This window comes from Hylobates moloch, unplaced genomic scaffold (genome assembly GCF_009828535.3).
Source record: "Hylobates moloch isolate HMO894 unplaced genomic scaffold, HMol_V3 SCAFFOLD_9, whole genome shotgun sequence".
Taxonomy (NCBI): domain Eukaryota; kingdom Metazoa; phylum Chordata; class Mammalia; order Primates; family Hylobatidae; genus Hylobates; species Hylobates moloch.
This window is the reverse complement of record NW_026652284.1, coordinates 113,555,797-113,576,342: the sequence shown is the minus strand read 5'-3', so window position 1 is coordinate 113,576,342 and position 20,546 is coordinate 113,555,797. Positions and strand designations below refer to the sequence as shown.

The window sequence follows — 20,546 nt, the reverse complement described above, 5'->3', positions numbered from 1 at the left end:
GTTCTGGTCTAATTACATGCAAATCTTCAAGGACAGATTTAGCCTGTCCTAGGAAATGTCCATTGGCTTAGCTGACCATTTGTGGAAAGATTGTTTCTTAGAGGAACCCTTTGTTCTGTTTACCCTCTGGCCCAGAGGTGTATTCTTTTGCAGACCCCACGCTCTCTTCTTTCCTGCATTAGGGTCTCGTGAATTCAGACACTATGGTAGCACTTCTGGGAACATGTTCAATAGAGCACTAGTGAGTTGTGTGTGTGTGCACATATGGGCACATATATGCATGTGATGTGTATATATGTAACTGTGTGTGTGTATGTGTGTGTGTGTAGTGTAATGGGTGGGTAAGAAACTATCTGAATGAAAAAATTTAGTATTAAATATGTTTAAAAAATTTATTATGAAGCTTATGATAGCTTTCTTTTGGAATTTGAAAATGGACATGAACATTTGAAGCCTCTGAGAATTTCTATAGCTCCTGGTTAGCTTTATTTATCTCAATGCTTGCAAAACTTCATGACCAGGGAACCATTGGTAGGTGTAAAATCTACTACAATCTCCTTTGGCCTACAGTTTTTGTTTTTTCAAATAAAAGGAAAGGAAGTACAGAGAAGCCCATGGTGTTGGGAAGTTAAGTGGCTGTACTGGGTCAAGGCAGGACCTAAGATGCAGAGATAGGGGGTGAGGAGGACAGGGAAGGGGATTTTCCAGGCCACTGGTGGGGAAGGCAGGCAAGACAGGCAGTTTCTGGGTTCACACAATCTTTGGATCCATGACAGAATGTCTATAAATGAGTGGTGCCTCTGGCAGATGACAAGATCTCAATACAGCTTTAGAGATTAATGCAATGGCAGTGAACAGAATTATCTTTTTAATGACCTTGAAGAACGGTTTTCACAGGGGGAATAAATTATGAGACAGGCTCATGTAACTAGAGGTGGTTCTAGTGTAAGAAGTCCAGGCCACGTTTCCCTACCTGGGTTATGGGGAGGAAACAAATGACTGAGTATATTAGCAGCAATTCTTGAACTTCAGCATGCATGAGAACCACCTGGGAGTCTTGTTAAAGGAATAGATCCTCATTTCCACTTCTAGAGACTCTGATTTAACAAGTCTGGGGCGGGGCTCAGGAATGACATTTATAACCAACACATCAGATAATTCTGAGCAGGTGATGCTGCAAGTTCTCTTTGAACATACCATTTATGTGGCTGCTAATGAGTTTCAGTAAAATAAAAAAAATTAGAAAGATGGGAGAAGTGGGATGGTTATTCACAAAGGCCAAAGACACAAGGATTGGTGTGAAAGTTGAAGCATGAACCAATGAAAAAAGAGAAGAAACTGTCATAAATTAACCATGAGGTTCAGATAAAATAAAATTGTCTGACTGCAAATGATGTACATAACCCTCATTGACAATCCACCTCAAAAAATACAATGGTTAGCTGAGGATGAGAGACTACATTGTGTGTGACTATGTGATGGGGTGTATATGGAGTCATAGTTAAGAGGAAGGCTTGATTCAGCACTAAGGGAAGAAGGGACTTTTTGGGTTTATGAGACTTTGTGGAAGTTTTCAGAAGTTAGGCTGCTGCATCATAATACCTAGTTACCTCTCTTAATCTGATGAGTCATATATTTTGGGTTACGCTTACACAAGTCAAGGGAATATAAGTCCAGACAGAAGCAGGAGGTCAGAAAGTTTCATAAAGGAGGTGTCTTGGAACAAAAAAGGATAGCATACCCATGATGGAGCACTTGAAGACCAAAGAAAACAACAACAACCAACAACAACAACAACAACAATCACCTCCAAGCAGGAGGATATCAGAATACACCAAGAATAAAGAAAAAGCAAAGGCTATTAGAAAGTCCAGGAAAAACAAAAAGCATCATAAGGAAGGAAATTCAAACAAGTACATGATCTCATACTGCAGTGAACAATATTTACATAGTCATAATATTATAAATACTGATGATTGTATAACCAAAAATTATGGCAATGCTATTTGGAAGGTAGGGGTATATCAGGTGGTATTGAGGAGCTAAATCATCAGCTATCTTAGAATATTAATATATTATCCAAAAATTGATATATCAAGGCAATTAAGATATAGCAGAAGACATATATTTTATAGTAGCAACTATATATAGTAGTATATATAACTACTATATATAGTGTATATATAGCATATTTAACTACTATATATAGTATATATATATAGTATATTTCTCCCTGTGAAAACTGTTCTTCAAGGTCATTAAAAAGATAATATATATAGCGTATATATATAATATACTATATACTATATATAGTAGTTATATATACTATATATAGAGTTATATATACTATATATAGTATATATAGTACTATAGTATACATACTATATAGTATATACAGTAGTTATATATACTATATATATGCTATATATAGTAGTTATATAGTACTATAATATATATACTATATATACACTATATATAGTAGTTATATATATAACTCCTGTATATCAGTAGTTATATAGTAACTACTATATAGTATATAGTAACTATATACTATATAGTAGTATACAGTATATAGTATATAGTTACTATATACTATATAGTAGTATAGTTAGTACTATAAAAGTTTCTAGTTATTTCAGAAGAAATAACTAGAAAATTAAAGTGACGGTAGTAACTGAGAAATGTAGGTAGCTGGTGGGAAGGGATGACTGCAGGCTGCTGATTTTCATTCTTTCAAGGCTACTGGATTTTTAAAACCATATTGTTTTAATTTATAATATTACCAAAATATCTGGAGTTCTGTAGTATGCTGGTGTGTCCTAGTAGGCCATGGACATTTGTTAAAAGATCCTACCACTAAGAGAACAAAACCAGGCTTGGGTATTTCATGGCGTCTCCCTCTTCCCTGGGGACAGCCATGAATGTACCTCCAGGACTGAGAATAAAGCAAGAAGCAAAGTTCTGGAGGCAAGAGGAGTGCAGGCATCCTTCCCTCCCCTTCCCAGGAAGGGCCCAGCCTCTGGCCTCTGATCATGGGGTGTATCTCCTGCTGAACAGAAGCCTGGCCAGGTGAAAGGCTGTGGGGGTGCCAAGGGAGAGGGGTTTGGGGCCAGAGCTGGGGGTGCTAAGGGGCTGGTCAGAAGGTATGGAGGGACTCACTTACGTGCACACACTCCTATTGCGTACCTCGGGCGGTCCCCGCTGTAGTCACAGTAGAGGCCCCGGTGGGGGTCACAGATGGCAGCCTCCGTGCAGTTGTCCCCAAGCTGCTGAGCGCACATCTTACAGCATTCACAGCCATCTGTGATGAGGCTGACCCCCAGCGGGCAGCGGGGTGGGGATGGCGGGCACTCACATGGCCACTTGCAGAATTGGGGGCGTGAGGAGGTGTCCTCCAGTGGAGCTGGGGTAAAGTCCATGGTCGTAGGGGCTGGAGAGAGGGCCTGCGGGGGGAGGGCAGAGGGAAAGGGGGGCTGCTGAGGCAGGGATTTCAACGCCCGAAGGACCCTGCCATTGCATTCCTGTCCTCATGCTGTTCAAAAGGTTTTCATAAAATTATTTTTTCTATCACGCTTTTGATAGCCAAACATCTCCTTTATTCTCAATAAAACAAATAGAACAGAGGAGCCCGACATGCAGCGAAGATAAACCAATTGCCCGAATCCTTCCGCTGGTCAGCGGTGGTGCCCAAATTCCACCTCAGCCCCTGCTCCTTTCCTTTCTTGAGTGATTGTCCCTGCAGCCCCGAGGTAAGTGCGGTGGCCTCACTTTACAGGGAGGAAGCCGAGGCCCTGAGCAGGTAGAAGCTGGCTGTGAGTCATGTGGCTGCGCAGGGCGCAGATCCCACGGCTCTTCTGTGACGACCTGCAGGGCCAGTTCCTTCACTCACCAAGAGTTCCTAAGGCCTCTCTGAGTCAGAGGACTCCTATTTAACTCCGGTTTCGGCCCGCTGACCTATTATTATTTTTTTCCCCTCTGAGTATCCGGAAAGGGCTGGCGTGGTGCAGCGGCAGGTATTCAACTTTATAGCTCCTGGCAGCTACATGGGCCCCAGCCCTTGGGGAATCAGTTGCGCTTCCTTCGCCAGCACAAGCCCTGCATGGAGGAGCCCTTTTATTTTGCTGTCAGGGCAATGAGACCCCCCACCCAACACATACGCACCCCACTCTACCAACCCGCACTCCTCCCCAGCATCCCCATTCCCATCCCCCAGCCAACAGCTTCATCTTTATTTTGGCAAATATGATGAATATAACAACAGGCCAGCTGGGAAGGGAAACCAAGGCTCTAAGAGCTGCCCAGGCCTGAGGAGCGGCTGATGGAGATGCCTGGGTGTCTGAGTGCAGGAGCTTCAAGCTGCCTGTATCTCCAGCACCCAGTCACCTGCCGTCCCATCTGGTTGCCCCCCTGAATCCCACCTGTGCCCTTTGCTCTATCTCAAAGAAGACCTGGGCCTATGAGAAGAAGAGAATCGCCTGAGGACACAGGAGCGGGGGCTGGAGCCAGGCTCTGAGCCAGTCCTCCCACTCCTGGGCAGGCCGTGGTGCATCCTGCCCAGCACTTCTCGCCCTTGACGGCTGAGTTCTGCAGTAAGCAGAGGAGAATCCAGGGCTTCTGTGGGGCTGGGGCAGGGGGCTGGCTGGGCTCTGGGCTGCTTCCTCCATCTGGAAGCAGAGGAGTCTGCTTTGTGGGATTACAGATCTGCTTTCCACTCTGAACACCAGGCTCCAGTGCTGAGCTACTCGGACAAATTCTTTCCTCCTTTACAGGGGAGGAAAGCAAGACCCAAAGAGACAGATGGACACTCCCAGGATGACACAGTTCACAGCAAGGCCAAGACGCAGATTAATCTCCTAACTCTCATTGCAACAGCTTTTACTTTTGCCTCCTCTGGCTTCTTTGATTCACTCAACAGACATTTGCAGAGTTAGCTCATAGTCTCTCTTAAGTTTTGGATATTTGAAGATAAGCGTTAAAAGTCCCTATGATTGGGGAACCCACAGCTTATGGGAGAGGCAAAGATTAGAGGTGATTTACTACAACTCGAGGGATTTACTACGCAAAGTGCTGGGCATCCCAAGGAGGCGTGGAAGCTCTCTGAACACCAGGGCAGTAATTGCTCTGCCCAGGAGAGCGGGGTCCACTCTTGCACCTTGAAGGACCAGGGATGAGGAAAGTGGTTCAGATGAATTTCTGAATTCGTCTGACTAGGCTCTGAGCCTGGCGCACAATAAAGGTAGTAAACATTGATGCAATAAATAAAGCCCTTGCAAGTCAACAGACAAAACCCGACTTGAAGCTTTCATCTCCCATAGGCTTGATTTCAGGACTTGGTCAAATCCACCCTTTCCCTACCTCAAGGCCGCTGCGATGCAGTTCCCTGTGGCTGAGAGGCCCTTCCTATCTTTTTCACCTGGGGCCCCTTTCGCTGGGCGGACTCTCCCGGCTCGCTGAACTGCGCGTGCCTGGCTTTGCCTTAAGCCACTAGGCAGGCTCAGAAATTAGACATTTGTGTGTGTTTGGAGGTTAATGCCGGTGAACTCCATGGGGTGAGCGCAGGGTGGGGCAGGCCCCCACAGAGTGCCTGCACAGTGCCAGTCTTCATTGGGGACATATGGGTGACTTCTCTGTTATGGCCCAGACAGGCACCAGAATGGCCAAAAACAATCTTGCCTTCAGCCCCCTGCAGGGAGGAAGGCTCTGTGGGCAATGTGGCCTTGGAAGGCCTTGCTGGTGGGGAACAGAGAGCTCTTGGGGGTGGCAGTGCTGGGTGGCATTCACCTAGGAGGCACTTGTTAGCCTGCCCTTGTTCATGTTTCCTCAAAAACACAACAGGATGCAAGAAAACCCCTACATTTCCAAATCAGTAAACACACACACACACACACACACACACACACACCCCTCTTTTTGACTTTGGGGAGAGACGTTTCCTCGTTAGGCCATGACTCCAGAAGCCTCAGAGCCTCACGAGCACTAGCAGAACATCTCTCAAAGCCACCACACTCAGGACGTGCTCTCGGCAGAGGAAATAAAGATGGCCTCTCCTCCAGGAAGCCTTCCCTGCCCTTGCCTCGCTCACTGGAATGTGAGCTTGGAAAGGGCAGGGCCCGGGCCTTGCATCTCTCTGTATGCCTGAAACACAGCACAGGGCACATAGTAGGGCTTCATATGTGTTGATTGGTGAAATGGATGGATGGAGGATTGTCGGCTAAAAAGGCTTTGATATCTTTGATATTCAAGGCATCATGTACTGGAACCTCTCCTCTGGGCACTAAGTTTGCGTGTCGACAAAAGAACATGCAACCTGAGACAGTCCCACCTATGTTCTTTCCACGTGGCCTTGGAACAGCATCTTCATCTTTCTGAGCCTCAGCATTCCCATCTGTGATATGGGCACAATCATGCTCACCTCCCTTTGGGGGCAGTTGGAAGGGTGAAGGGGCATTGTGGATGTGGCAGCACTAGGTAGGGCCTGGCACATGTCACATGGCACACAGAAGCCTGTCTCCTCTTACACTCATGTGGTTGTGTGTCCTCCCTGACCCCACTGTGCCCAGAACAGAGCTGGGGATCAGGACACTTTGAGCTGAGCTGGAATGGGTTGGAACCGGGTGGGTATCCCACTCCTGGGATCACTATCTATCCTCCTGTCTCCATCCCAAGTTAAAGATGCCCAGAAGGAAGCTTCCTTTCTAAGTGCCTGGAGGTGCCAGGGCATGCAGCTGGTGAGGGGAAGCTGCAGAGAAGTCCTCCCTTGGACAGGGGAGCTGCTTATGGCATCCCTGGGCAGAGGAGGGAAGGGCTGTGGGCAGTCGGCTGAGCCAGCCTTTGCAGTTGGCACCATCTAGTGGTAGAAAACCTCCCAGACTCAGGCCAGGGGAGAAGGTGCTGGACAAGATCTGTGCAGGGGAAAAACCTCTGGACTCCAGGGCCTGAGGACTGCTGGGTTTGGTGTGTGAGCCTCTGAGTGCCAGCTGCCTTGTCCAGCATTGTCACACACCTAGAGTATGTCCAGCATAGACACATACCTAGGGTTTGTGTCTGCAGGCCACAAGTGAGTCCAGACTCCTGATAATCGATCAATCTTTGCCTCTCTGTGTGAGCGCGAGGGAAAGCAGATGACTGGCACGAGGGCAGTTTCCGCCCTCCAGCACTGACAGTTTGGCTGGGGATGTGCACACTGACTGAGTCATTCTAGGGACCGAGGATTATTGAATCCCTACTATGCACAGGCTTTGTGCCAGGCTAGGAGGAGACGAAGGTGCCTAAGACAGAACCCCTGACTGGCTCCCCACCTAGTGAAGCCAACAGACACATAAACAATGATTGCATTTCAGTGCAATCAATGCTATAATGATGGCATCCACTCATTTGTTCATTCTCCCTTTCATTTATTTATTCAACACATCTGCAGTCAGCTTTTATTTTGTGCCAGGTGCAGCACTAGGTCCTGGGGATGCAGTGTGAGAAGCAAGCAGACCTGCCTGTGGGATGACAGGGGAGTGGCTGGGCTGTGTGTGTGCTGGGGCTGAAGAGGGCTTCCCAAGACAGGAGGCGTTGGGAAAGAGTTTTGAAGAGGGGGTGGGAATAGATCAGCAAGGAAGGAGGAGAGGGTACCCAATGCACAAGGACCCTCAGGTGCACAGGCACTGAGCTGGCAACGTGTGCCAGGGCCTGGGGACTGGTGAGCCTGGTGTAGGGTGCAGGGTGGAGGCAGGAGGAGGTGAAGGCGAGGACGGCTGAGGATGGGTTCAAGGAGCAGCATACCTCAAGGAAGACCTTGAATGCCTTGGTTTGGGCTGAGGTCTGGAAGAATGGTTTGTTGAAGGATTTTAGCAGGAGGATGGCAGGGTTAGATTTGTGTTTTAGAAACACCGCACTGTATCCAGTCCAGGCTTTGTCACTGTTCGTGTCACTCGGGGAGTTCACTTTCTGAGCCTGTCTTCTCCTCTGTAAAATGGCATTGCTACCATTGCTTAGCTCCCAAGTGACTGGAAGTGAGCATCATATGAGGTCACAGCTGGAATTCCTCCTGCTGGTATATCCATTGCAAACCATCACTCTGATGACCACTTGGGGACAGTCTTGCCCTAGCCCTCAGTGACTCTGGCTGACCTCATTTGTCTTCTGCACAGTGACTGGTATTATTATTCCCATTTAACAGATCAGTAAAGTGGCTTGCTTATGCACAACACCTAGTAAGTGACAGAACTTGGATTTGAATCTAGATCTGTTTCAGTTAATGTTTTTCCCACCACTGTACATGAGGGAGAACTTTCTGATTAAAAAAAAAAAAAAAAAAAACCCAGCTGAAAGGTAGTGAGTGCACCATCAGTGGAGGTAATCAAGAAGCAGCTAGACAATTATTTGGGCTGGCAGTTGTAGAGGGACATCAAGCCTCACAAAGCCTGACACATAGTAGGTGTCAATACGCATCTGTTGATAGGATGAATAAATGAGTGAGTCTTCATTTCCCCAACTAATCTGTCATCCTTTGAAGGCAGAAACCACATGCCGCCCATCTGTTCCCCTGCATGCACAAACTCACAGACCCTTACAATCAACATACATAAGATTTGAGTGAGGGCTCATTCTCTATGGAGAACTTTGTTTGCACTATCTCATATAATCCCCTAACGAATCACAAGGCAGGCCTGCTAATGTTCCCCTGAGCAGTGAGAACACAGAGGCACAGAGAGGTTAAATGTCTTGTGCAAGGCCACACAGGTCAGGTAGTCAGGAATGGAACCAAGGTCTGCCTTGTCCAGAGCTTTCGAGCCACTAACTCTTCTGCCTCTGATCACTGCACAGGGAACACTGTGCACATATGAACTTTGGGAACATGCTCCCGTCAGATCTTGAGCAAAACAAATATTTCATGGGGGCTGGGAGCTCAAGGAGAGGCTTTGGGATCCTGGGACGTAGCTGGATCCCTGTGTGGAGGTATCCGTCCCTTCAGGGTTCTTGTTGCTGCCAAAGATGAGCTGATAACGGCCCACTGCCCTGCTTCTCCGCTGAAGTCCAGCCTAAGCTGCCATTCGGGTGGTCTAGAGCGTGAGCACTCAGCTTCCAGAGACAACAAATGCTGCTCATTGCTGAAGAGTGAGGTCTGGGAGGGGCCTCATAGCCAGAACTTCTTCTGGAGGGCCAGTGAGTCATAACGCTGCGAGTCATCTTAGAACTTCTTTGCCCAATCTGTCCCTGTACGAGCAGGGAATGGCAGAAGGACTCTAGTCTGAAGTGCTTGACTCTAAGCCTGTGCTTACAGTCTCCACCTCTCCCTGAATGAGGCCATAGCTTCCCTCCCACCTTCCTGCTCCACTCCAAAGCTGCTCTGGGGCCCCGATCAACTGGAGGTGCATGGTGCCACCGCAGCTTTCACTCCTCCTGGGCAGGTGGCATATACAGTGAATGACATCAGCTTCTAATGAAAAAGCCTGTCTAAGAACCCCCTGGCAGTGGCTTGGAGTATAGGGGTGGTGAGGTCACATCTTAGAACCTCCCAGTTAGTTTTGGGACCTTAATTCCAGTGTGATCCCTGGCACCTTGTGCCCATCCACTGGCAGCCTCCCTCGGCCCCAGGCAGGCTGAGGCAACTCATCCCCGGAGGAGCATCCCTCGAAGGCTTCTCACTGGGGCTTCAGCTGCTTAGAAGGCCAGTGTAGGGTGGGGGTCTCTCTCTCTTTCTCTCTCTCTCTCTCTCTCTCTCTCATACACACACACACACACATGCACAGACCATCAGCCTCCTTCAACATCCAGGATGGCATGACATGTCTACCTGTCCTTTGCTTTGGTTCACAGCTCTTTTCACAGAATGACTCTCTTTTTCCACCCCCCTAAAAAAAATGGAGTGGGGGAAGCATCTCAGCCAGAGAAGGGAGATGAGAGTTTCCCACACCACTTTCTGTCTGTGCATCCTGTGTGGGCTCTTAATTCCCCATTCCTTGCACATCGCTTGCGGAGTCATCCAAGGGCCCAGGTACCACCAGCCCCACCCTTTCCTGCTGCCTGGGGACCTCCTCAGTGCACCCAGGCCTGTCATGATGGGCAGTCGCTGGGGGAGCATCTGGGGCACGTATGTGTGCTAACCTTGAGTGGTTGGTCTGGGGCCTATCTGGGGGTGTCTCTGTTGGTCCAGAACATCAACACATCCTGAAGGAAATGTGTAGTGCCTCTGGGTCAGAGCTGTGGCTCCATAGGTAAGCCAGCTGTATCATCCCAGCCTCTAGTACCCTGGTTTGGCTGCTGGCGGGACTCCCATGCCCCACCTGTGGTGCCGTGCAGTGAAGAAGCCCTGGAGCTCGGGCCCCTAAGCCACACCTGGCCCTTATCTTTAGTGGACAATGAGAGTATGGCCTTTGTCAAAATAAAAACGATAAACCCATTTCTGTGTAAGCAATAGGTATTTGTGCAAAACAAATACCTATTTGCTTGGCTTGCCTGGGTTTGGGAGAGAGAGGTAATTAGTAGAATATGAACGTTTAGAGGAATCTCTTTGCAGCTAAACAAAAGAAAAAAAGGCCTGAACATTTTCCAGAGGCTTCTGTAGGATCTCACAAATAGTACTTTCCTTCTGGGGGCTGGGGCTCATCCTCAAACCCCAGGATGCCTGCTTGGGCCCCTGGGACCCTCTGAGGTTTCTACCAGGCTCTCATTTTCCTTGGGGATTAGAAACTATTCCTGTTTCCCCAGCCACAGGCAGAAGCCTGCCCCATATCCTGTCCTGTAGAGTCCCCAGAGAGCCCTGACTGCTATCTTCTTACCCACCAAGAGCTACCTGAGCAGGAGTGACTGGGCCTATTCTGCAGATGGAGATAATGATCTTTGCAAACACACTGTCACATGGAGCCTGCCTCATTCTGTCCAACGACAGAAGCCAAGAAGGCAAAAAGGAGAAAAGATCGTAAGTCAAGGAGAATGTTGTCTAGGGAAGGCCAGAGGAGGAGGAAAAAAAAGACAAAAACAAAAACAAACAAACAACAACAACAAACAAAACAGCCTTGGTATCTCCAAATTGCAGATGTTCACATAAAAGTCTCTTTTATGATGTACTTCCGGAAATAGACTCTGCAGATAACACTGTGTTTATGGGGAAGACAGAGGTGGTGGCCACTCCGCGATGCTTCTGCAGGCAAGATGCCCAGCACTTGCTCAGGCACAGCCTGCTCCTGCTCAGTTCTGCCTGCTGCAGCCTCTGAGCCCACCCGGCCTCACCTACCCCACTGAGACTCCTCCTGCCATGCCTCTCCCTCCTCAGCAACCCCTCCTAACTACCCAAGTACTATGATGCTGATTTCCAAACTTTACTGCAAAGTACAACCACCCTGGGACTCTAATGGACTCTCTACTCAGAGATCCCAACCTAAGGGGCCTGGGAGGAGCCCGGGCATTGGGATTTTTTCCGGGTGTTTCTGAATGCCCCGAAGTTTCAGAATCACTGGCCTGTGAAACTTGTTAAAATACAGATTCCTCGGCCACGCATGCGGTTCACACCTGTAATCCCAGCAGTTTGGGAGTCTGAGGCGGGTGGATCACTTGAGGTCAAGGAGTTCGAGACCAGCCTGGCCAACATGGCAAAACCCTGTCTCTACTAAAAATACAAACATTAGCTGGATGTAGTGGCACATGCCTATAGTTCCAGCTGCTCAGGAGGCTGAGGCAGGAGAATTGCTTGAACCCAGGAGACAGAGGCTGTAGTCAGCAGAGATTGCACCACTGCACTCCAGCCTGGGTGACAGAGTGAAAAAAACCAGATTCCTAGATCCCTCTTTGAATATTCGCCTTAAGTTTCTCTAGGCTGAAGGCTGGAATCTGTAGTTTGACCAACAACCCTTGGGAATTTTTTACATAAATAGGAACCACTGCCTTAGAACACTGGGCAGGAATAAGAGAAAAGCGTGGAGATTTTAGACCATCTTCCTTTTTTAACATCTGACTTTTGTACAACCCATACCCATGTGCATTACCCACCGACACCGCTAAGCTGCTTTCACACCGTAGTTCACACAGACCTGCAGAACATACCGCATTCTGTGATTCATCAGGGTGACACAACTGCTCTGTAAGCAGGTCTTGTGCAGTTAAGTGAAAATGATGTATTTTATCCTTGATATTTTAAAATGACTGAAAAATGGGAGAAAACCACAAGGAGTATCTCCTGATGATAAGACCCCTAAGTCCTTAACCCCGCTGGACAAACAGGGTTATCAGTAGACAGGTGAACAGTGATGAAGTGATCCCTTCAGTCGTACTTATTGGACAAACTTAAGCTGATTAAAATTGGGAAGGAAAAAAAATAAAGCCCCGTAGGAAATGTTTCATACGTATTTTTGAGATAACATTTAAAGGTGAGTGGTAACTGATTATTATGGTGTATTTCAGCTCTTTGAAAGTGGACTTGGGAAGAGGTAAGTCTGTAATTTGACGTTTGCATATCAGTATTACTTCATTTTTACAAAAATGCTTGGCAATAGGCATAGGAGCAGAACGTGGGAAGCTAGCAGCGGTGGGATGGACTGCCCAGGATACCTGAAGCGTCCCGTTTGATGAAGGAGATAGATCCCATTCTCTTCTAAGGGTGTGTGCAGGTTGTCAGCGAACAGGGCATGGAATTTGCAGAAAGGGTATGTCATCTGCAGTGAGGGGACCCCATTTGACAATCCCCCAACCTCCTGCCACTCCCAGCTTTGGGATCTGGAGCCGTGCTCACCTGCTCTGAGCTTGTTTCATCATTTGTAAAATGATGGTGATGTCAATATCCTCCAGCAGCCCTAATGAGCAGTTATTAGCGCCATCCCTAGTTCACAGATGAGGAAAGTGAGGCTCCAAGAGCTCAAGAATCTTGCTCAAGATCTCGCAGCTGGAAAGGGTCTATTGACCCAGAGTATCCCTGCACAACCCTTACTTGTAATCACTTTGCTGCACGGCTCCGTCATTCATTCATTCTTCCCTCCACCCGCCCATCACACACATGTACCAAGCGCCTACGATGTGCCTGCTGTTCAGATGGACAAGGCAGGGTCCTCATCCCCTGGGAAGATAGCAGTGGAATTGAGCCCAGGTTGCCAAGGGCCCCCAGAAGAGGAGTGAGGAGCCCTTGTGGGGATTCTCAGGGACGAGTTGCCCTTTCCCGCCTCCTGGGTGCCCGGCGCTGCGCCTGGCGCACACTGGGCAAGTGCTCCGTGAGCAGTGTGGGCGGTCGGAGGCCTTGGTTTGCCCTGTTTCGGAGGCCGCACCTAGATACTCCACCAGGGGGCAGGGTTGAGGCAGGAATGGCCGGAGCCGGCCCCGGCTGGGCCCGGGGGCTTTCAGGACAGGGTTGTCCTGCTGGAAGCAGCTTCTGTTCACTGCTTTGCTGAAAAGAGAAGCCCTGGGGGCTGTGAGAGAATGCAGGCCTGGCCGGTGCCCATGCCTTCCCCACGCTTGTTTCAAAGCGCATCGGGTGCCTCTGCGTCAGCCACAGATAACAAACACCTCTTTTCCCAATACCTCTGGCACGTGCACCGCTAGGCACCTGTATCGCGGGCCCTGGTGGGGGCTCCCCTTCAAGTGGGGCCTGGGACAGTGGTCCTGGGTAGACCACCTTCTGTAAAAGCTCTTAGCTCCAAACCCGTGAAAGGTGCCTGAGCCAGGTACATCCCCTTCCTTCCCCCACCGCACTGCCCAGAATCTTCCAAGGGTGGTTTCCAGAAAGTTGTTGGCCAGGCTGCGTGTTATGTGATGTAGAAGGTTTTTGAGATTTTCTACTAATTGGTTTTATAAACATGCAGGCGGAGGAAGTCAACTTTACATGATGAGGGTACAAGGGGCAAGAAGCCAGGTTTTTTTCCAGATAACGAGCCCTAGTCCACGTGTTCACCCATGCATTCACTCATTTGTCAATCTGTATATAAAGTATCTACTAAGTCCCACATGCAGTAGCCAGTGTCAGAGAAAAAGCCTCCGAGAACGTCCAGCCTCCAAGGAGACAGGAACTTAAAACAGGCAGCCACATTATAAAGGTCAAAAACTACAGCCCGAGGGCTATAGATGGTTCAAGACGTTTTTATAAGGGCCTGCCCACTATAGGATAACCCTGTTTGTCCAGGGAGGTGAAGAACTTAAGGGTCTTTTCATCGGGAGCTACTCCTTTTGGTTTTCTCCCATTTTCAGTCGTTTTAACAAAACATCAAGGGTAAAATACATCATTTTCATTTAACTGTACAAGAGCTGCTTACTAAGCAGGGGAAAGAATGCTGAATGTTCTCACCGTTTTAGAGTAGTGAGAAAACCACAATAAAAAACACTGAATACTATACACAAATTTAAACCATGTCCTTTGCTAGAGACATATTTAAATATTCACCCAAGTTGAGAGAATAATATAACGAACCCTACATACGCATCGGCAGCTTTGATAATTATCAACACTTAGTTGGTCTTGTTCCTTCCATCGTCCCCACACATGTATGGGTTTTTTTTCTTTTTTTTTTGAGACTGAATCTCACTCTATTGTCTAGGCTGGAGTGCAGTGGTGTGATCTCGGCTCACTGCAACATCTGCCTCCAGAGTTCAAGTGATTCTTGTCCCTCAGCCTCCTGAGTAGCTGGGATTACAGGTGCCTGCCACCAGGCCTGGCTAACTTTTGTATTTCTTAGTAGAGATGGGGTTTCACCATGTTGGCCAAGCTGGTCTCAAACTCTTGACCTCAAGTAACCCACCCACCTCAGCCTCCCAAAGTGCTGGGATTACAGGCATGAGCCACACCTGGCCACACCTGGCCAAATGCTTTTTTATTCTTGAAAATCTAGCGAATCCTAGACAGCCAGAGATTTTACCTGAAATTCTCCAGTGTGTCTCTAAATTGTGAGGAATTTTTAGGAAAAATGTAACCCCCATGCAATTATCACACCAATAAATTAGTTACAATTTTGTAACTTTCTCTACTTAATACCCAGTCCACATTCAAATTGCACTGTCCCAAATACTTTTTTTTTTTTTAACAGATGGTTTCTTTGAATCAAGATCATCTACATTTTAAGTAAGTAATTTAATCCTTGTGATTATCCTAAGAGGCAGGGTTCTTTTATTATCAGCTTCCTCATTTTTTAGGTGAGCAAACTGAGTCACAAAAAGGAAAAAGTCAGATAATTTTTCCAAAGCCACCAGCAAATGGCAGCGTTCAGATTTGAACCTCAGCTCTGGGACTCAAAGCATCCATTTCTTAAGGCTTCGTACCTAAGGGTCACACTATAAGGTAACTCAGCATAGTCTAGGTAAGGGCTACGAGGGTGAGATGAAGAGGGGAAAGGGCATGGGGGTGGGAGTAGGAGCAGAGAGTGCTCCCTAGAGGAGCGGGCATTTGCACTAAATCCTAACGGATGAGTGGAACTTGACGAGAGGGAGGGCAGAGAGGGCATTGAAGCTGGGGACGACATGAGCAGGGGTGTGCAGGTAGAAGCAATGTGGCATGACACAGGATGACTAGTGGGCCATGTTGCTAGGGCTTAGTGTTCAAGGACATAGAGATGGCAGTCAGGGGCCCAGGACAGAGGATGTATGCTCCCTCCCCTGGGGAAGACAGTGGTCTTTCCTGAAGTCAGTTTCCTGATCATCAAAACAACCCCATGAGGTCAGCGTCGATGGCCCCAATGTGACAGATGGGGAAACTGAAACCCAAAAAGGTTGAGACACAACAAGACAATGACATAGTCAGCTGTTTTGACTCCAGGTCCCATCCTCCTCCAGCGACCCCTAAGGCAGCTTGTTCTTGCCCACTCTCCAGTTCATTCGAATAACCAAATGTAACCGAGGGCCTTTCATGTCCCAGGCCTGGGCTTGGCAGTGGCTATGGGGTGACCACGGAAGGGGCTAGCCCTGGAGCCACAGTGAACACAGACACGGGTGGAAGAATGAAGCTCTTTGCTATCATTGAGCTCAGGCTTGTTCCACCTACAAGGGCGGAGTGGGCATCTGCATGGATAGTGGGGATCGTCTTCCAGTCTCCTGAGCTCCTTCCCTGGAGGGGAGAGGCCCTGGGCTCCGGTCTCCATGCTGAAGCTCGTGGCCTTGGACAAGTCACTTTCTCTGTAACAAGAGCAGGCTGGGATGAAGGGATCACTGTGGGCCTCCCACATCTGACAATGGTTCGTGGATCAAGGAAATAAAGCAGGCGATAAAGTCTATCTGTCCTCCCTCCACCACCCAGAGTGCGACTCCATCTCCCTTCTCTCCTCCTGCACTGGATCCCTGGCTCAGATGGGGATAAACAGAACTGGCCTAAGGGACTGACACACAAGGACACGCCTAGGAGCCGGTCTGGGCAGCCTGCTTGGGGCACACGGTGGTGTTCTGAACCTTGGATGCCGTGAAAGTGCATAAAACTCTCTGCGCCTCAGTTTTCTCCTCTTTAAAATGAGGCTGATGGGAGCTCCTGCCACACAGGGCTCTTGTGAGCATCAGATGAGACCTGTGGGAAGGGGCTCACTGTGGGCCTTGGCTCACACTAAGGGCCCCACAAGGGCTGGCTCTTTGATCATCTAAGAGCCAAAGTTTGCAAGCATCAGGACTTGGCCACCGGAGCACAGGCCCAGAAACAGCTGTCAAGGAAATCAACTGGCACGCGTGCCTGTGTGTGCGTGTGTGTATGTGTATGTAGGGGACAGATTTAAATACAAATAGCATGGCTGGGAAGACAGGTGGCTGCAATCTCACTCCATGCAGTGCCTGCCAGCTCTGTTGTCCATGAGCTCCCAAAAGGACCGTGAGACAACGCTGTCTAACCTCAAAGCAGCTTGACATTCCCTGTCTAATTATGGCTCCTCCAAGCCCCTTCTCCACACACGCTCCACACCCAACCTCTTTCTGAGTCCTCTTTCTTAGTCCTAAGGTCTCTGTGACACGGGCATTTACATCCATTTTACGGATGAGAAACTGAGGCCCAGGAAATTTAAGGGCTTGGGGCTGGGATGTGGTGGAGCTGGCTCTTGACACAGGCTGTGTGCCGCCCGCCTCCTCTTCACCACCGCACTACCCTGCCTGGAGCACGGGCACGAGCAGAGGGGCGTTCTTCTTGTTTCCCTTTTCACATAAAGACATTGAGGCTCAGAGATGCAGGCAGAGCCTACAGAGACCCAGGTCTCCTGACTCCTCGTTCTGTCCTTGCTCCAGAACCAAGCCCGTAAGCTGCTGCTTGCCATTCAGTCCTCTTAGCAGTTGAGTCCAGGCCCTCCTGCCAGATTCCCTCCTTTTCCTCCCCAGCATGAAGCTTCCACTTAAAAAAAAATCAGTGGTGTTCCCTCCTGGCCTCTCCCATATCCTAGACACCTATTCTCCCCAGCCCATGCCAGGTCTGGTTCTCACTTTAATTCATTTCATCAGGAAGTACACCGTGAGCACCTGCAATATGCAGGCATAGACAGTGACAGGGCAACAGAGCAGGGAAGGTGTATGGGCAAGCTAGTAGAGGGCACAGCATGTGCAAAGGCCCTGGGGCCTGAGAGCACAGGTGGTCCGGGAGTGACAAAGGGCTTGGCTTTGCAGGAGGGTGGGGGGAGGAGGGAGGGTGGCTCAAACACAGGGCAAGGCCAGCAGAGAGTCCTAGCTGGGTGATGTGTTTCCTTCCATGTGGGCAAGAACAGGAACCCATGGGTGCCCACAGGAGGACGTCTGCAGCTCCATTTGGGGGAGGCTGCCAGTTCAGATGGCTTCAATTTCATGAATCAGAGAAGGATGGGGAAGGCATTTCAGAGCAAAGGAACAGCTCGGCCCTGTGCACAGAGGCGGAACTCAGGAGTATTTGACAGCGAGGCTCATGAAGTAGAAAAGAAGGTGAATGGGAGAGGAACCAAAGGAAGAGGCTGGGAAAACAGGCTTGTGTAGGAAGAGCAGGGAGAGGGCCTAACTGGGAAACCACTGAGATGTTGGGACCCCTTGGATGTCAAGGTGCTTATGTGATTTTCAGTTTTATGAGGATACTATGGGCCAGAAACACAGCTACACTTTGAGGATTGACAAAAGAGACGTGGGCTGAAAGGAGAATATTTTTGGACACTGTAAGAGGGACAAAGCACATCTAAATAGACACCTAGAGCAAGGGCCATACATTTTGGGTGCCGACAACCCCTTTCTAGAGAAGCAGCAGCATGAGCTCCCCTGCTGCTTGTTAAATGATGGATCTGCCTGATGAATGAATGAATGGACTCTCGGAATATATGGCAGCTCCAGTTGGAAGCCAGCTTGGGGATCAAGTCCAATCTCCTCATCTTTCAAGATGAGAAAATGACGCATAGAAGGCAAGTGTCTTGCCTAAAGCCACACAGCAGGAGCTATTTCCCCCTGGTCTTCTAGCTCTCTAGGCAAGGAGTCTACTGTTCTGCTCTGAGGGCAGGGCTATGAGTCCCTGCTCTCTCAGGATATTCCCCTACTCTTAGAATTACCCGCCTCCATCCCCTCCCAGCCATGGGCAGGCTCATAGCACACATGCCTTTCTCCACTCCCAGACTCAAAGCAGGATTCCTAGAGCTGCAGGGTGGACCCCTCCCTTCCTTTCCTTTGGGCCTGGGCTCTCATTTTCTCTCACCCCACCCCCTACCCCTAATCAGGACTTAGCAGATCCACACTCAAAGCCCCAAGCCTGAACTTGCCTCCAGATTGGAGACCCTGGGGTAGGCGGGCTCAGATTTTATCGCATCCCCTGGAATGCCCATCATCCACATTTGTGAGGCAGTCTCTTCTCCCTTGACTCTGTCTCTCTTCCTTCTTTCATAGAGAGGAGGAAGAGGAGGGGAGCTGACTGGTTAATGGAATGTCAGAGCTAGGGGAGAGACTAGAGTATTTCTCAGTCACTGGTGTTTGAAATCAAGTGTACATAAGAATCATCAGGGTGCTGGTTACTGTGCAGATGTGTGAGGGTGAGATCTTTCTAGGAATTCTGGTTCAGGGTTCCAGAGCGTGTTTTTCACCATCTCCCATGTTCTCCGAGCTTCCCCCTCTAAGTCCTAAACATACCCCTCTCTGCTAATATAAACATCTGTTCCACACTGGAACCATCTTCCAGTTTAAACACAGTGAGACCACTCAGCACCACACCTCTAGAAACTGGAAGTGGCTGGGCATATAGGTGGGTCTGTTGGGGTCCATGGAAAAAGGAAATAGGCTCAGAAACTCACAGCTGGCTTTGAGGGACCATGACTCAGGTTAGTAAGATACACATCTCACCTACAGGCACCACCACCACCACCACCACCACCATCATCATCATCATATCATCATCATCATCATTTCTTTCTCCTACACAATAACCCAAAAGTGTTCACTGACCCTCTAAATGTGCCAGGTAAGCTGGCCAGGCTATAGAATCTGTGGGATCTTTTGAACACATGCCCAGCACTGAGCCAGGACAGCCCACCCATTAGACTGCCCCTCAGCCTGCCCCACCTCCTAGCCATCTGGTGCTGATCCTGAGGTCTTTATAAGCCCCTGCTCATTGGATTGGGCCTTGCCTGCAGCTGGCGCATCCACTCAAGTTGGGATCCCCCTGCCCTGTTATTGGAACAATAGCATCCTTCCCTTTGGTGTTCTGGGGCCTTGTGGGCTTTGTCTCTGCTTCATTCCCCATTCAACACCCCTAACAAGCCAATAGTACTAATATTAATATATTCCTTTACACAGAGATGATCCTGGCTCAGAAAAGCTGGGCTACTTGCCTGAGGGCACACAGCCCGTAGTTGGAGACACTGGGATTAGAACCCTCGGCATTTCTCCCTCCCCACCTGTTATCACAGCCTTAGGCACACTTGTGTCTTTCTAGGCCGACGCTGTCTAGTAAAATACAATAAAAGCCATAGACGAAATTTTACATTTTCTAGTAGCGGTATTAAAAAGTAATAAGAAACAGATGAAGTTTAGTGGAATAAAAGATTTTGTTTAACACAGTACATTCAAAATATTATCAAAATATGATCAATATGGAGTTAATATAAAAATTATTAATGGGAATATTGTGCTCTTGCATTCATACCATGTCTCTGGAATCAATGGTGTATCTCATGCTTCTGGAACATCTCAGCTGGGACCAGCATGATTTCAAGTGCTGAGTGGCCTCCTGCCGCACGTGGCTACTGACTGGCTGGTCTAGATTACAGCAACACTGCTGCCTCATAGGTGTGTGCAAAAGGGCACTGTGCCCAGAGTAGAGTGGGCACATGCTCAGTGTGAACCCTTGCCATCATCCACATCACAGGGATGCGGGGCCCACCACAGCGTCCTTGAATGAGGGGAAAGCTGTGCTGAAGCCTTGCTTTGAAACCTCCACAGTGACCCTGCCTGGCTCACTTTGCCTCCTGGCTGTGGCTGGCACCCTTCTCAGCCCCTCCCAGGAGCCCACCTGGACCACCGCTGCTTCACCATCCTTGCTCCCGTATCAGAGCCCACCTCCCTTGGAGTTTGCCTCCCTGCTGCCCAGAGGATGGCTGAGGTTCCTGGGAAGATCCCTGGGTTGCTGTTTATATAAAGCCAAGGGCAGCCTCCTGGCATGTGGGTGCTTTGCTGGCACAGGGCAG

The 20,546-nt window shown here is 48.9% G+C and overlaps 1 protein-coding gene across 1 annotated transcript in view; it reads right to left on the bottom strand.

The window, feature by feature from the left end:
* CCN4 (cellular communication network factor 4) overlaps positions 1–20,546 on the bottom strand; it is a 39,922-nt gene that overhangs the window by 15,775 nt on the left and 3,601 nt on the right. Inside the window, exons 2-8 of the mRNA XM_058443683.1 lie at positions 17,018–17,064; positions 15,941–16,071; positions 15,223–15,409; positions 13,242–13,360; positions 11,960–12,017; positions 3,774–3,864; positions 3,164–3,443 (exon numbers count right to left, since the gene is read on the bottom strand). Of these exons, the coding sequence (XP_058299666.1) occupies positions 3,164–3,443; positions 3,774–3,864; positions 11,960–12,017; positions 13,242–13,360; positions 15,223–15,409; positions 15,941–16,071; positions 17,018–17,064 (913 nt within the window). The remainder of the gene's footprint in view (positions 1–3,163; positions 3,444–3,773; positions 3,865–11,959; positions 12,018–13,241; positions 13,361–15,222; positions 15,410–15,940; positions 16,072–17,017; positions 17,065–20,546) is intronic.